This window comes from Scomber japonicus, chromosome 2, assembly GCF_027409825.1.
Source record: "Scomber japonicus isolate fScoJap1 chromosome 2, fScoJap1.pri, whole genome shotgun sequence".
NCBI classification, from domain to species: domain Eukaryota; kingdom Metazoa; phylum Chordata; class Actinopteri; order Scombriformes; family Scombridae; genus Scomber; species Scomber japonicus.
The window spans coordinates 34,290,743-34,307,384 of record NC_070579.1 but is presented as its reverse complement, the minus strand read 5'-3'; the positions used below and the strand labels follow the sequence as shown (position 1 = coordinate 34,307,384).

The 16,642-nt window shown below is 41.7% G+C and overlaps 3 protein-coding genes across 3 annotated transcripts; 1 reads left to right on the top strand and 2 right to left on the bottom strand.

The window, feature by feature from the left end:
- The first annotated feature begins 2,440 nt into the window (after nt 1–2,440).
- On the top strand, nt 2,441–3,814 carry LOC128367981 (protein Hook homolog 3-like). The gene is made up of 3 exons (XM_053328698.1): nt 2,441–2,604; nt 2,694–2,768; nt 3,524–3,814. Exons 1-3 carry the CDS (start codon nt 2,557–2,559, stop codon nt 3,653–3,655), a joined length of 255 nt encoding a protein of 84 aa, XP_053184673.1. The 5' UTR covers nt 2,441–2,556; the 3' UTR covers nt 3,656–3,814.
- A 1,323-nt stretch (nt 3,815–5,137) lies between these two features.
- best2 (bestrophin 2) lies at nt 5,138–10,459 on the bottom strand. The gene is made up of 9 exons (XM_053327443.1): nt 10,227–10,459; nt 10,031–10,125; nt 9,088–9,321; nt 8,299–8,453; nt 8,028–8,105; nt 6,713–6,865; nt 6,517–6,597; nt 6,159–6,313; nt 5,138–5,915 (listed from the first exon to the last, which is right to left on the bottom strand). Exons 1-9 carry the CDS (start codon nt 10,376–10,378, stop codon nt 5,138–5,140), a joined length of 1,881 nt encoding a protein of 626 aa, XP_053183418.1. The 5' UTR covers nt 10,379–10,459.
- Nucleotides 10,460–12,262: 1,803 nt separating this feature from the next.
- On the bottom strand, nt 12,263–15,952 carry get3 (guided entry of tail-anchored proteins factor 3, ATPase). Its single transcript, XM_053328622.1, has 7 exons — nt 15,783–15,952; nt 14,800–14,947; nt 14,353–14,501; nt 14,018–14,168; nt 13,807–13,914; nt 13,282–13,479; nt 12,263–13,192 (listed from the first exon to the last, which is right to left on the bottom strand). Exons 1-7 carry the CDS (start codon nt 15,923–15,925, stop codon nt 13,064–13,066), a joined length of 1,026 nt encoding a protein of 341 aa, XP_053184597.1. The 5' UTR covers nt 15,926–15,952; the 3' UTR covers nt 12,263–13,063.
- Nucleotides 15,953–16,642: the final 690 nt, after the last annotated feature.

Genomic DNA, 16,642 nt, shown 5'->3' with positions numbered 1-16,642 from the left:
TGAAAGAGTACGGTAGATCCCGGAATTGCATAATGTGCAAACAACGGCAACAAGTTGTGTGTGTGTGTGTGTGTGTGTGTGTGTGTGTGTGTGTGTGTGTGTGTGCGTGTGTGTGTGCCTGTTTAACAAACTACTGAATACAAATATTGTTGTGGTTGCATTAATACCTGTTGTTCTTTACAGGTGTATTTACTGGATGTGTGTTCTTCATGGTCTTCATAGGTGTAGGTGTTTTTATTTAAATACAGGTCCTATTTCATTCTTTCCTTTTTGAAATGACAAGATATAAAACAGCAGATATATGTTTTCACTGTGTTTAAAGGAAGTGTACATTTTTAACTTTGTATTTTTGGTTGATCTATTTAATTATTTATGTTCTGTGAAAAGGAATATGAAAGCCCAGGTGTAATTTTAACTTCCGTTGTGTTTCTATTTTTAACAATATGACCTTCTTTCACTTTCCACTTTCTAATGACCAGTTCCTATATCATAACACATCGTAAGCATCATGTTAAACCATATTTGTATAGAACATTTTTTAAACTGTCTTTAAATGTCGCATTGCACTGTATTCTATAGTCTTTGTATAAAAGTACATTCTGGTTTCAGTCCAGGCTTTACTTTAGTTGTTTTAGCACTGGCATTTATATAGGGAGTCACATTGTTCTCAGTGGGAAATATTGCCAAAAAGAATCTGAATGGAGGAGAAGCACAAACAGACAAATGATTTACAGGTTTTCAACAAACCTGTGGGTTCATCAAACATATCTTTAAGAGAGAACAAAGATAAACAGTGGAATCATTAACCAAACTGCCTCAAAAAATGACCTTCTAGTTGAACTTTGAATTACAGTTCTTACAGTAGATCTGTACGCCCACAGTTTCCCTGTGCAGTTATTATTGACATTTCAGGTGTGCTCACTTTCAGTTTTACCTCCAAATGAAGTGGTTTAGATAACCTGGTGGAACTGTTGCTGTGTTTACAACTGTATGAAGGTCTGACCATTGAGCTTTTCCTCCCATTGATCTTTGTTACAATGAGTTTGTGTGCTCTGCATCTCAGCAATCACTTCGGAGAGTACAATCAATTTTATCACAGATTAATATTGACAGATAAAATGATGGACAAAAGTACAAAAATGAGACCAAATGTACAACAAAAAGAAAGTCACTGTGATTGTGCAGAAATCTTAACTAAGTAATTTGAAGTAATCTCAGTCTGTGAGACTGCAGCTCAGAAACTGCAGCAGTGGGAGGAAGCTTTCGCAACAGATGTTCAGGCCCTCCTAGCTAACAGGAATCTACGGCACTTGGTGTGTCTGTGGCCCTTGTGAACTGCGTCTCTTTCATCAGAAGGTAAACATTTGCAGGTTTCAGATGAGACAGATTTCAAGAAGCTTGTCTGTGAAAGTTTCTTTTCTTCCCACATTTTTCTTGCTCTGTTTTTTTCACTTTGTTCCATTTCAGAGGCGCACGTCTTTTCCACAAAGTCCCGCAAATAGAAAGTATGCAGTAGTATGCAGTAGCATACAATACATACAGTGGGCTTGATAAGCGATATGTGCAACACACGCTTGCAAACACAGGTTACCATGTGGTAAATATGGTCAAAGCATTCGTGAGGAGCTGCAGAGTTGATTTGAGTTGTAATTAGATAGTTTCAGAAAGCCTGCCTGCTGACTTCAGTGCTCCTGGTTCCAGAGAAAGACGCACATGCACACTTCTTTGAAATCCTCCCCCACACTTGTGTTTTCACACTTAATGGCAAAACATAAACCGCATTTCCCCTGAAGCCAGCTCAAAGACTGGAATGGGTTGACCTTTATTAACTCTGTGTCTGGAAGACAGGAAATAGAGACCTCCAGTACACAACCAACCAACTAGTGGCCAGACCTTTTCTCTACAGCTTGATCTTGCCTGATTCTCTGGTAGTGCTGGCCTTTGATGCTGGTCATCTGATAATTAGGGGAACTACGGTATTTCTGGGTCACTAGACTGGTAATGACTCAGTACAAGAGACAAACAAATGTTCACACTAACTCATGGATCTTTGTGGAAACATTCAATCGTGATATGACACATCTTTCACAAAATTCCTTCTTATTCATGCCTAACATAAATGCACTTTTTTTTGCTTAATCAAACAAGTCATTCATATGCTGTTATGTTTCTGAGATGCTTACCTTTACACACTTACTTTTCAACAAGAAGCCATATCTATTATTTAGCTAATTGTGTTGTACATACTAATCCCCAGCTCAGTGACTGACTGTCCAACAGTGAATGTGCCCGAGTCAGCAGGATGGCATCTTTGACTGTGGCGAGGAGCCAGAGCACTTAAGCCTGCAGCACCTCTCCATATTGTTCTGTCTGCTACACAACAAAACCAGGGCCTCTGCTGCAAAACACAGCCAGGAGCAGCACTGAGCTGCAGAGAGCCGGGGCAGGTCAGGGGGCCGTTGTCGTGCAAGTCGTTCAGTCACGCAAACTATATATTTTTTGTTGTTGCTATATTCTTTGCTATACTTGGCTTTGACTGTGTTGTGATCTCAAATAATGACAAGCAATGAGAAAACCAGCCCATTTGATACCATGGCGCCGGAGGTGAGTTAGTGTCTGTCCAGACTCTGATGCTTCTCTGAAGGACCTTTGTCTGATGTCATTGTGTTAAACTGTCCTTTTCAAATGGACAGGACTCTCAGGGAGATAATACAAAGTCCAGAGAGGAACAGGAGGAGAAACTGATTCTTACAGCCTGGCAGAGTATGGTGAGTAAAATAAGGGAAGAATAACTCTTATATTCTTTGAAGTTTTAATCATTTACAGTCAAGTGTTATTTGTCATAAATAGTTGTCAAAAGATCTGTGAGGTAACTGTATGCCATAACATTGTGTCATATTGGTGAATGAAATGCACATGTTCAATCCCAGTGAATCAAACCGTTTAAACTGAATCCAAAACTGCAAGTGGTTGCATAGATGAAATGATATCTGCCTTTGTCACAGCTTTTGTTCTGTGTTCAAACGACTCTAAATGGGTCAGGAAAAACTCACGCTCACTCAAAATCAAACTCACTCTGAACACTTGCCTCCCAGCTAAACAGCAAATTTACCACATTAAATAAGGGCAGATGTTTTTGTATGATGTTTTCTATGCCAGTTTGGAATGTTATGGCCAATTTCCCTTGAACTGTAGTCGTTTTAATCACTAAATCTACTTTTAGCAGTGAGAAAAATATAAATATCCTCATGCTTTTCCAGTACACGTCTTCTTCTCACTGGTGTGTCTCACAACCAAGCCACTAAAGGGAATTGAGCCCCAGTCTTGTTTTGACTTTGTGTTATCTTGGCACGCCATTCAGTGACATTTTATGAACTTAATCTATGCTGGTAGAGCAGTGACAGTATAGTCACAGTAGCAAATATTATTAGTGGTAGTAGATGTCATAAGGGTCAGGTTAACAAGCCTACATTAGAATATTATAATGTTTTGACTAACAGGCGGTTGCTTTTGCCTCTTTCAGTCTTCTGTTCTGCAGCTACAGAGTTTGTTTGAGGACTCCACAGCTCCAGGCCTTGGTCAGTCTTTCCTGGCTAAGCAGAGGCAGTCCACCCATGCCAGGAGGGTGTTTTCCCCCTGGTTACAGCCCAGGTAGGAGCCTTCATCCTCATGGAGAGCCCTACCTCCTGCTCTCATGAGCAGAATGTGGAAGAAGGTCTCACTGTATGTGTTCTGTTGGGTTTGCCGCTATCACCCCCTGCTGGTAAAATGTGGTACTAAAGTGACAGTTTTGTAACAACTAGATAGAAATGAAAATGACACTGATAGTCTTTTCTAAAAATCTGTATTATACCTAAATGTATGTACATACTTGTAAATTCTATGAATAATCACCAGGTTGTCTGCTCCATGCCTCATTGTGTGATAGTTCAATTTTTATTATGGCAGATAAGCTTCAATTTCCTTTAGAAATAATGCAAAAGTGATTCATTTCATATCATTGTAAAACTGTTTCGTTAAGTAATTTATTCATTCCATTCACTATTTGTTTAACTTACATTTTTGAAAATGCACAAGATAATGTGTAAGAAATCATTATATTTACAGGTTTATTTTAGTAATCAAGGTAAATAAAGTGAACAAAGAAATAACACATTTGTCTTCTTTTCAGCACCATTTTTCAGTATTAACTTTGATTAGGCTACATCCTAACATAATACAGATTTAAGTAGTGACAAGCAATATTCTCTACAAGACGATAACTGAAGAACCTGAACACTTAGTTTCTTTAAAACATCCTCCTCCTCCTCCATTTTGAGAAACAATTGATTTTAATTGTATCTCCTCAATACTGTACAGAGGTAGTTCTGTAATACGTTTATCCTAGCTTAGCATAACGGGAACGAGTTTAGGAAGATACCCCCAATAGTTGTTTTATGTTGTATTTTCTGTCTTTAACTATTTAACAAAAAAAGACAACACTGGGGTCTACGGAGCAGCTAGCCATTAGTTAGCACCTCATGGTAGCTGTTAGCTTCGTAGATCTTTATGACTCTTGGATGGACTGGTTAGTGACTTGATAGCTACAAAAACACAAAAATGTAAATAAAACACTTTCTGTTTTTTTTTTTGTCTTCCTTTTAACAATGGAAGCCAATTTCCCCTGCTTCTAGTCTAAATTTGAAGCTAGGCTGAACCTGATGATAGCCTAGTTTAGTCTAGTTAGTGTAATCTCTCTACTAGATGTACATGTATTAAATTAATATTTTTTCTTCTCAAACTCTTAGTAAGACAATGAGTCATTGTCAGAGTATTCCTCTAAAGTGCCTTCAAATACCAAACCTTCCTCCCAGGTCCTGGATGATGTGTTGAAATTCTGTACAATTCACAGTTGACTTTTGAAAGTTAGCGGTAAGTTGGGAGGATCTTTGAAAAGTTTCTATGAGAAAACCTGGGAGTAAATCTGAACAATCTTATTTCCAAAAAACTGCCCCGACGGTGCCGCAGACTCAAAGTAAAAATGGAAACACAGCTTCTTATGTATGACTAATTTCATTTGTGAAAACGTACACTGGATCGTGCATTATAGTTTCAGAAAGTCAATAGTTCATGACATCATGAAACCCTTCATGTCCCCCTAAGACCCAGTGAGGTCTGATCCCATGCTCACACTGCGAAAACGCTGAGGTTCATTGTAAGATGGGACAGTGAGGAAGGACATTTTGTTTCCACCAAATGGAGGTTTGGGAATGGCAGGCACGGCTCTGTTCTGGTTGATAATCGGCTGGGAGCTGCAGTGCTCCAGACTGGAGTGGGCAGTGGGGTGATACAAGAAGGCAGAGGGGTGACGGGAGGTGATAGGAATGGCGGAGGCTGGAGTCTCTTTGGAAGGCTGGGGAGGGGGTGGAAGCAGTGACACAGGAACTTGGATTTCCTCTCTTAAACTCTCTGTTTTCTCTTCCTCCTCCCTTGTCTGGAAATCTTCATCAGCTCTCCCATCCCTTCCCCTCCCCTGCTTCCCTTGGTTGACGGCTGGGTGCACTCCTCGACTTTCCTGCTCCACCCCAAACTGAATCTCCAGCAGAGGCATTCTGACACTCTTCTCGTCTCTGAAACTACTTGCGGTGCTCTGGGTCTCCTGACCTAGCCCTGATGGCAGAGACCCACCTTTACCTATCTTACAGCTGTCATTGTCATCATCATCGCTGGTGCATTGGTCAATGCTTGGGGAGTGGCGTAGCCTCTGGAGCTGGGCTGAGGTGCGGCGAAGAGCCCCTCCCATGAAGCCAGTGGGAGAGGGGGCTGCAATGAGGAGGCGGTTGAAGAGGGCCATGTTGGGGTGACGACTACCTGACTCCTCCATGTTCTCAGCAATGTCCTCCAGAGGCTGGAAGTGCATCTCCTCCTTAGGGATCCTGACAAATGGCACCATAAATGTCACATTAATTTCTGTCTGAGGACGTTTGTCATCCTCTATCGAAGTAGATCTTGTAATTTTACAAGACCTGACATTACTACTACTACTTTTTTAATGAGGTTTGAATATTTTCACTTTCACCACCAAGACTTTCCGAGCAAGCAGGGGGGATTCAAAATGAAAGTGTCACAGTCACAAGTTGAGCACACATACAATGAGAAGCTAAAACTGAGAAACTTACGCCATGTCGAAAGTGGAACCCTGGAAGGAGGGTTTGCGAAGGACAAAGAGGGTAGCAGCAGTGTAGGGTGGTCTAGGGTTGGAGTCGTTCCAGTAGCGGTCTCTCTCCATCATCGGTAGATCTCCGTACATCTCGTCCACCGCCATCATGGATACCTGCAAAGTGAAATGCAGACAGATGTACAGACAAATCAAGTATTCACAATAAAAATGAAAATGAATTTAATTCCCAAAAAACATGATACACACAACTTCACCTGGATGCAAACTACTGCATTGCAGAACTTAATTGCTGACCGCACACAAAGTAAACAGTACTCAATAAAATGATGTAAGACAAAGAGGCAGCATTAAGAAACCTGGAAGTTCCTGTCTATCAACCAGTTTGTCTCAAAGTCATCATCGTCTTCTCCAAAAGGGTTGATCAGCTGCTCGGCGACCTTCAGGACAAAACAGAAACTTTACTAAGGAAAGCACAAGAGATGCATGTGAGTATAGAATCTTTACATTTTACTCATCAAAGGAGAACATTTGATGTTTGACCCCCTCTCTGACCTTGAGCCACCCAGCGTAAAAGAAGAACTGCAGCAAGGTGAAGATGGGCACATAGAGGTCCAGGTCATGACCTGGGTAGCCTTGACCGGGGTCCAGGAACTGACGACCAATTAGACACACCAGGAAAAAACTGTACACTGCCAAAGTCACCACCTATAGGGCAGATTAGAGGCAACAAATAACAGGCTACATTTGTCTTTCAATTTCAAGAATATCTTATACGTTTATTTAATTATGGCAAGTTGTGTAATGCAAAAAGTTAATCACATGCTTGTACTTGAACTTGCAATGTTGCAGTATGTTGCCATGTAATTAGTTAAAACATAACATTATCCAACTCTGATCAAACAATATGGCATTTTGACCTGCCAGACACAGATTCAAATAATACAATTAATGAGGGCTTAATTACATACAGCTGAGCCAGTGTCAGGACCCTGCTATTTGCCAAGCTGCCTTACCAGCATACCTGTATGGAGCACAGCCATTGTTAAGGTCTGAAATTACACCTGCTTTGACAAGTCAAAGTATTTTCTTTGAAAACAGTCTGTAAAAGCAAAGGCCAGGTGACCAGACTGCTCAGCGAGAAAAGACAAGTACAGTAGTGGGAAGATTCATATTGGACAGCTAAGGTAAAAGAAACATTTGCTATATCTGTGTTTCCTATACACAATGTCTGCCTGTTTTTGATGGGACATTAAATTGAGGGTTAAATAGTCTATCATGCAATAGCAACTGTGTTGAAAAAAATGTGATTCATTGATAAAAAGTTGAAGGGGGTTTTTCTTCTTTCACTTTTTATCTACAAACCCAGCAAAGATAACTACAACTCCCAAGGAGCATTATGGTCAGAAACATACAACTACTGAACTTCAATTCAGATGCTTCAGATATACTTTACGGTCAGTTTGGATCAATTTAGCAGCTATGGTGCAGTGTTTTGTTCCTGATAACAAACCATTGTCAGCAAGCATGCACATTCCCGATATGAACTGAATATGACTGGCATCCTCTCTATTACAACTCATAGGAACTGTAGTACTGATGGCTATTCAACATATAAAACATAATCATGACAGAAATAACATAAACCTTAAGTATTGTTCAATTATCCAGGAAATGTTTCTGTGTTGAATTACGTTGAAGCTATCACTAACTTTCAAAGGCGATTTACTACAGGAAAACTGTCACAACTGACAGCTTCACTAACTTGATGTAATAACACATTTTAGCATTTCATATGTAGAACTGATCACTTCAGCTAGAATAAACACAGCTTCTTCACCTCCAGCCTGCCACTTCCAAAGCTGCTTACCTGAGTGTAGACCAGGGGAACACTGATCATGTCGTAATGAAACAGCATGCTGCACTTCCCTCTGAATCCATTCAGCTCCTGTTCACACACAAATATTAAACTGTCAGAACTCACTTAACAGCATTGATTATATAAGATTTATACATCTTAAACCATTGCTTAAATATCTGTGTGTGTGTGTGTGTGTGTGTGTGTGTGTGTGTGTGTGTGTGTGTGTGTGTGTGTGTGTGTGTGTGTATGTGTGTGTGTGGGTGTGTGTGTGATGGTGCACCTCCAGGAGCAGTTTGAGTGTGTGATCGTCTTTGATCCTGCCCTCGCCACGCGCCACAGCAGCCAGGTTGGTGAACCAAACACAGGGGATCCAGTATTTGTTATAAGGTGAGTGGAGGCCCTCAAACTTCTTCCGTTCGTCTCTCGTCATGAATCCTGTACGATTTTAAACAATCAGGAGAAAGCAGAGTAATAATCACTGCTCAGATTCTGTTCATATCTGGCATGCAGGAGGAGAGTTATTTGTTCTACACTAGCCTGAACTTTTTCTTTGAGTCAGATGTTATTTGTCCAAAGACGATATAAAGCGACTTTTAAAACAATATCACAATGCAAATCAAACTTTGATGCCACCAAAGGTTGCAACATGTTCAACTCAGAAAACAGCAGGGAGAGGATTGCAACATCACTGTTTTATGAGCTTGTTGCAGACGTATCATAACTGTTTTTTTTATCACCAGTGAATGTGCTCATGATGTGCCTGTCCTTGTGATTTCTCCCACACTCACTGGTGAAGGGAATGTTCAGTAGAGGAAGAAACACACTCTCATGACGTGAGTGTGTGACTGATCACATTACTTCCTGTACAGCATGAGAAAAGTCAAGTAGACAAACAAGCTCAGACAGGTTGTATTGTGAAACAGAAGCCAACAAACAAACAAATGATTAGTTGTTTTTTTAATGCAAAGTAACAGAGCAGGGGTGGACAAAATAACACGAACACCCCGTACAACATAGCTAAGTATGAGCCCCACCATCCACATTACCTCCCCTGGTCTTATACACTCACCGGCCTCCACCACATGGTCGATGGTGGGGAAACGTTTGAAGACAGCCGTACTGACAGATCTCAGGATCAGCAGGGCCGACAGACTGGCATAGCGCATCAGGGTCCGTCTCAGCAGGCGGCCTCGCTCATCGTTCCCCTGGAGGCCCCCTGACAGGACGCACATGAGCCTGTCAGGGAGCGGGATGCTGGTGTACTGGCTCCACCAGCGGTTCACCACCAGTGTCACATAGAAACCTGCTCACAGCAGTGGAGAGAAGACACAGGTGTTCACGTCAGATCTTAAGGGAAGGGCTAAAAGGTGGTGCAGGAACTCAACACAGTTGTGGCATCAGGGGTCCCAAACAAAGTAAAAAAAATAGCTGAAGTTTACAGTTTAATTTGTGCAAGTTCCCAGCTGATACACCAAAGAACTGATATTGTCAGATAAATCTGACTTTCTGCAAACTGTATACAAGTGTAGCAAGTGTTTAACTCACTATATATACATGCACAAAGAAAGAAAAGAATTAATGAATGAAAAAGAAGGTAAATTAAAGGTTTCAGAATTTGAGGGGTCTTTGGGATACAATTATTTCCCAGTACAGTTAATTGGAGATATTGCATTGAGATACAATGATTTTAATAGATAAGGATCCCGGGTTATAAATATATATCCAGCAGAGGTCCTGCCATCTACAGCTGAAACCTAAACCAATGAGAAGTTGTCATGTAGATGTATTCATGCTTACTACCTTCAAGAGTGCTATTGTATATTTATTCTTATAATAATAATGATGATGATAATAATAATAATAATAATGATAATAATAATAATAATAATAATAATAATAATAATAATAATAATAATAATTTATTTTTATTATTTATGTTGTTGTTGTTTTTGATCTCTAATCCTGCCACCTCCGCTGTTGTTTCAGATTTGACAATGAGCATTAACGCTTACCTAGTACAAAGGACATAGGGATGAGACTGGCATAGTGGTTGCAATAAATTGCCAGCTTCTCAAAATATCTCTTCTGGTCATCATACAGGAAAAATCTAACAAAAATGAAAAATGATCCAGAGTTTACAAATAGTTTGTGAACCACAGCACATATGATCTCAGGGACCAGACTCCCCTGAAGCCCTTTCTGTCTTACCTGTAAGTGATGCTGATGGCGGTGTACATGGCAAAGAAAGCCAGGAACTCTTTATAAAGCACCTTGTAGATGCTTCCTTTCCAGGCCAAAAGCAGCTTGGAGAAGCCACAGAAGCGAGCGTTGGCGACTCTGGCCGTGTAGGTGACAGTCATTGGTGACAGCCAGTTTACAGATCCTCAGTATAGAAAAGAGCTGTGAGAAATCAAGTCTGTATCTGCACCTGCAATGAGAGCAAAAACCAGTCAGAGGCCATGAACAGGTGGGTCAAACACCACTGGACATCCTTAACTCTCTTTTGTTCATCATCCCTTCAGTCATTAAATCAAACTAAATAATGACACTGTGAGGTTAAAGCTGATTGTCTTGAGACAAAATATCTCCTTACCTTTGTAGTTGTTTTGTCATGAAGGGTGATCAAAGTGTTCAGCGCATCTCTGTGCGTAATTGGCACCACTGGAGAAGTGACTTCATACTTCCACTCAGCAGTGTCGTTTTCTCTGTGCAGCTCTCTGGGCTCGCCAGTGGTGTTTTGCTAAAGAGCGCATAACCCTGATATTCCCTGGCGTCAGCTCGGTTAACTCGAGGCTCGGTCGGCTGCATGGCAGTAATCCTCGGAGCCTCTTCGGTGAGTCCAGTGGTCAGAGCGCCCCGGGGTAAATCCCCAAAACGAGGAGGAGGAGCTCGTTAGCGCGGCCCCCGACCGGGAGAGCGCGGCTCGGTGATGGACCACAAGCGACAGGCCGCAGCGCCGGGGCACAAGGAGCGCACAGGACCGTACAGTACAGCAGGGAATTATGCAACAGGAGCAAGTGGACCATGGCAAACTTTCGTGTTAAATGATATGAAAACAAAAAACACTTTTACCACTTACAGATTCATAATCATCTATGGGGAAAACATCATAAAAAATACCAAAAATATTACAAACAAAACGCGCTTTATTAATCTTGTTTATGTTTTTTTTAAAACTTGTTCGTGGTGTAGGAGAAAACTCGCAGTGGGGTTTAATAATCCCACTTGTTTCCCGGTACAGTTCCCTACCAGGACATTTTTAAAGGAAGGACAGTACCTGTGGTGCTCATTAGACTTACAATACTTCAAGGATATTCTGGGCACTTCATTTTTGCAGTGGCACACTTTATTTTGGATGAATCTCTCATTTGTATAAGCTACACTTGTGTATGATCTCAGAGGGAAGCTTGTTTATCGCTCCTGATCTGTGATGTTGAACATGTAATGCTCAAAGTCAGTTTGGTGTGTGTGTACCCTTTTCTCCAATTAAAAGTTTCACATATATATATAAAAAAAAAGACAACAAAAGGCTCTTAGCTGAGGCAAGTTTGTTTAATTAACACTCGCAACATAATTTAAAGAAAATCTATAGAAAACATTATTTTATACTCAAAAGCATTCAGGAGCAGAAGGGGACACGATGCTTTAATTCGAGGATCAATTCGCCTGTCTTCTATATCTTTCTGTTGGGACATGTAGGAAAACAATGTAACATCAGCTGAGTCCAGTAATCAATGACTGGGGCTCACCATTCATTTCTTCAACATTTGATCAAGCAACATTCAATATACTTGTAGTTAACAATGCGCTAAATAAGGCTACTAATGTAATTCAATAGTGTTCCCATTCAATTATCAGCAAACAGCAGGGTGGACACAAAATGTTTAGCAGAGAGGAGCATCCAGTGAGGGGTTTTTTTGAGCTCTGTATGGGTAAACTTTGTATTGGGAGCTCAGCCGTTGTTGGGGGGGGGGGGTTCACTCACATTTAGCTTCCAGCTGCTCAAACATCAAGAGTCTCACCACACATTTGCTTTTCAGTCTCATAAAACCGGTACCGTGTTCGACAACATACCGCCCAGAGGAACCGCAGCGGCCCTAAAATAATGATCAGAGGCCATTAAGACTGTCAAGTTCAAACAATTACATAGCTACCACCTACAGGGCTTAATTGGAAATCTTGATGGGCATTAGGTAACTGCATTTACACCATGATCACTGTGACAAATGGGAAAAGACACTCGAGACTGCTCTGGTTTTCTTTATTGCAATAACATGGATAGTCTTGGTCAAGGACAAAAATTACTGAAGACCACAGGTGTTTTGTTGTTGTTGTTGGGTTTTTTTCCATTGCCCTGCCGTCACACCCTGAATCTGTAGAAATTTGGATGTAAATTCCAGATGTGCGAGAGATGAATGTGTGAAACTGAAAAGTCAGTGGAAAACAGACACAGCCACAAAAACCACACAGATTTAAACGAGGCAGAAACATCGACCGTCTGATAGCCGTTTTTTGTTTTTTTTATATCCTGGAATACACACCAGCACCGTCACACACACAGGGTACACTTTGAGGCTGGACACTGCGCGGGATGGACGAGGGGAAGGGTTTGTTTCGTTTTTTTCTTGAGAGAACGTTTAATGCTTTTAAAGTGGGAATAGCACACCTGCCACACAAACAATATGAAGGAAAAGAGAAGGTGAAGTGAGCGTAAGGCAGCGCTGATCTGCACTGTCCTACCTCTCTAACAACATAGTGTGTTATGGACTGTATGTGTGTTTGTGTGTGTGTGCGTTTGTGATTTCATCAGCTCCCCTTCATTAAAAGCGTTGTCTCGCAGTAGCAGTGGGCCACGCTCTGCTGTGGGTGGTGGGCTGAGGACTGAGTGGATCATCTTGAGGCTGTTACTGCGGGGTTTGAGGCTGGTTGGGGAAAGGAGGGAGGGGAGGAGAGGGGGGGAGGACTCAGAGGATGTGAGTTCAGACTGCAGAGGTGTGGTCATGTAATGGGTGGAAGGGGGGAGGGAGGTCCTGCCGGGAGGGAGATCACTTGTTTGGGGGTTTGTATGGTTCCAGTAGTTGCTTGGAGAATGTGTTGACCTTGTCTGCTCCTCGAACTTCATGGGGCAGCAGCGGTAATTTGACTATATGGAAATCTTCATAAAGGTCCTCCATCTGTAGGGAGAAGGACCAAAGACGTGAATAAAAAACTGGAGGTGTCCCGAGACACTTTGCACAAAAAACACCAAGTACAACCTACATACCTGGTCCAAATACTTGGACTGAATTTTATGACGGGCTTCACACATTTTACACGGCCTCTCTGAGTCAGGGAAAACGAGTTGGTTGACAATGATGTTGTGCGTGTCGATGCGGCACTTGGCCAGCTCCTGGATCAGCCGCTCCGTCTCATACAGCGAGAGGAACTCGGCGATGCACACGCAGATGAAGGTGGTCTGTTCCTGGAGGATGCAAGACAGGAAGTGGTTAGAATGAGAGGATTTACGACACGTAGACAGAAACACAGACGACAAAGCTTGAGTGCGGAGTTGCTCTAAATATTTAATGCTTTAAGTCTAGGTCAAGACATCAAGACATTATCTGCTGAGTGAGTTTAAATGTAACAGATCAATAAAGCATGATGCCAACTCAGCCACAATTTAATTTGTGTTTGTGAACAAATTTTATGCAGAAAAAAAACTTAAAGTAAACAAAAGTGCACAGTAACACTTATTCTTTTGAATGCACTTTTGTTATAATTACAACTGTTCTATTTTTGTGTGACTTACAGGGTCTTTGAACTGCTCACTGACTGAGCGGATGACTGGCAGGGTCTCCTCCAGCTTAGAGGCCAGCTGGTCTGCGTTCATGTCACCCAGCCCGAGCATGTTACACATCTGGAAACGACAAGAGGAGAAAGAAAGAGGGGCTATGAAGTCACTCAAAAGTCAGTGAACATCCGCAGTGAACGAATGGCTGCATCTGCTCGTCCCTCCTCACCTGGGAGATGAAAGGGCTGATCTGGTTCTTGATCTGCATGAGGCGGCCCAGACCGCGTTCCACAATGGTGGGAAAGTTGAGCAGTCGCAGAGTGTGGCCGGTAGGAGCAGTGTCGAAGACTACCACAGAGAAGTTCATTCCTTTCACTAACCTGAAACACAAAAGGAGAGAAACATAATCACATGGAGGAGCTACTAAAAACTGAGCTGAGGATAGTTGTTTAAAAAGTCTCACCAGAATCATGTGATACGACAACATGCTGCCTTTATGTAGCGGGGATCTTGCATTGAGGGAAATAGATAATAAACTTGCACGCACTGATCCGACCGTCTCACCTCATGACCTCTGCGTAGCTCATGGCCTCGTCGATGCCAGGGAAGGCGCTCATGGCCTCCTGCATCATCTTCTTGCCCATGCTGAGCATGTTGTCCTCCTCAAAGAACTCATCAGGCAGCTCTGCCACACCCAGGCTCGGGTCAATCTCCTGCATTTACAAAAACACACAGAACATTGTGCCATCAAGACACAGGAATTATATCTAGGGCCTCCAGGCTTTCAGTTTGTTACAAAATGCTGGCTTGTACTTCTAAGACATAGACGTGTAATCATCATGAGACTGAGGCCTCGTGAGGTGCATTACATTTAGCAAGAACATCTTGTTAGCGGCTAGATTTTAATCTACTTGATTGAGCAAGTGATCAAAGTCTTTACTTTTTCTTTCATCCAGTACATTCACACTTTACTCTATTTGTTGTGTGCTTGCTTCTTGCATGATGACTTACCATGGCAAAGAGGTTGTCATATCCTTTGACCTTGGTAGGCACCTTTGAGAACTTCTGGTCGAAAGCATCAGAGATGTTATGAGCAGGATCAGTGGAGATGATGAGGACGCTCTCTCTCACTGCAGCCAGCTGGACAGCCAAACTACAGCTAGAAACATGATATAAAAGAGAGAGGTTAGTAAGTGGACAGGACAGTGTTTCATAGCTGCACCTCATGATATGTCTATATGTGTAATAATGTATATGGATAACAGGATATATTCCTGAATTCTGGCTTGTTGTTATGGATGTTCTCCTGTCTTGGTCTATAAAGCTGCATTAAAGAAAACCACACATTTTCTAAAATTAAGTGATTTTCATTGAAAGCTTCTAGCTGCTTTGCCAACATATCCACAATGCTTTGATTACAAAATAGCACATATGAGTTTGTAGGCATTAACTAGCACTCATTTGAAGATGCTTTGTAAATAGAGACATATATATTTCTGCTTTCATTGATTTAGTCAGCATCACTAAGTGTGGCCTCATTGAGTCACATATTGAGCAGACTTGACAGCTAACGAGAACGACATAGCTTCAGTCACTGTATTCAAAGCTTCACTTTAGCACAAGCTAACACAGTAGAAAGTTTGAAAAGAGGAAATACTGGTTATACTGTTATGAAAGCAGCTAAGAGAGGCGTGAATCCATGTGTCAGCTGGCTAACGTTAGCTAGTGACAGCGCTGGACAGCATTCAACTAGCCGGTAAATTTACCGGCTGTTTCATAGTCTAGCTAGTTTAAGATGTAAAACTATGTTTGTTTCAGGCTGGTAATACAACATTCGCCACGTCGTTATTATGGAAAGTGGCACATCGGATGAATTAACTGAGATTACGTCAACTTTATACTGACGGCTATTTAAAACTAACGTTAGCTACGCTAGCTGGCAACGTCACCTGAGTCAATATCAGGAGGCTAATGGACGTTGTCCTTCCACTCACCTACATGTCGTTTTACCAACACCTCCCTTTCCACCTACAAATATCCATTTTAAAGATTTCTGCTCGATAATGTTCTTTAGTGTCGGTTCCAGCGGCTCCACATCAGGCGCATCTTCAAACTCGTCTTCCAGTGACGCTGCCATCTTGTCTGTGTACGCCGAAACCCGACGTCACGGCTCAGACTGCTGCCTTCACGGCTCCTCGGACATTTGGGTTTTCAAAATCTAACAGCCTGAAATGAAAAATACTGACAATAAGAGAGTTAGCTATAATAAGCGTTTAATGAACTTTTTCAGATAACATACATGACTTCACTTTCAATTGGTTGATATATTCAATGTGGTAATAGCACATAGGGTAAAATGAATAATAATACAAATAAATAAATAAATCATATTAAAAAATAAATTAAAGGACCAGTGTGTTGGATTTAGTGGCACCTAGTAGTGAGGTTGAAGATTGTAACCAACTGATAACCTCTCCCCTTCCAAGCGTGTTAGTAGCCATGATATTCGCAATAATGCAAAAGGCCCAGCCTAGAGCCAGTGTTTGGTAGGCTACTATAGAATCATGGTGGTACAACATTGACATAGTGGCCAAATTGTGTAATAACAATATCAAGTGATGTTATTTGGCACAAAAAGCTTTTTTCCCATAGACTTAAATTGTCAAAGAGATGTCTGTAAATCAGCTGATACATTTTTTTTAAAATCACAAACCCCAAGGAATGACTCGACAGTGTGCAGTATGTTTTCAGGAAGTGGCTTTTTTGGTTTCATGCACCACTGAGCAACTTTCATAGAAATCAACGGGGCCCTGCCCCCGACACCCATTCTCGTTATACACCCATGGGCTCGTCC

Bases quoted from the DNA above. Each gene is read 5' to 3' on its own strand.
- LOC128367981 (XM_053328698.1), top strand. From the start codon at position 2,557: ATGACAAGCAATGAGAAAACCAGCCCATTTGATACCATGGCGCCGGAG. The intron at 2,605-2,693 runs GTGAGTTAGTGT...TCAAATGGACAG, and splicing joins TTGATACCATGGCGCCGGAG to GACTCTCAGGGAGATAATAC. The intron at 2,769-3,523 runs GTGAGTAAAATA...TGCCTCTTTCAG, and splicing joins TTACAGCCTGGCAGAGTATG to TCTTCTGTTCTGCAGCTACA.
- best2 (XM_053327443.1), bottom strand. From the start codon at position 10,378: ATGACTGTCACCTACACGGCCAGAGTCGCCAACGCTCGCTTCTGTGGC. The intron at 8,454-9,087 runs GTGAGTGTATAA...AAAATCGTACAG, and splicing joins CGACCATGTGGTGGAGGCCG to GATTCATGACGAGAGACGAA. The intron at 5,916-6,158 runs GTAAGTTTCTCA...GCCATTTGTCAG, and splicing joins GGTTCCACTTTCGACATGGC to GATCCCTAAGGAGGAGATGC.
- get3 (XM_053328622.1), bottom strand. From the start codon at position 15,925: ATGGCAGCGTCACTGGAAGACGAGTTTGAAGATGCGCCTGATGTGGAG. The intron at 14,502-14,799 runs GTAAGTCATCAT...TTGTAAATGCAG, and splicing joins ATGACAACCTCTTTGCCATG to GAGATTGACCCGAGCCTGGG. The intron at 13,480-13,806 runs GTAAGTCACACA...TGCATCCTCCAG, and splicing joins GTGAGCAGTTCAAAGACCCT to GAACAGACCACCTTCATCTG.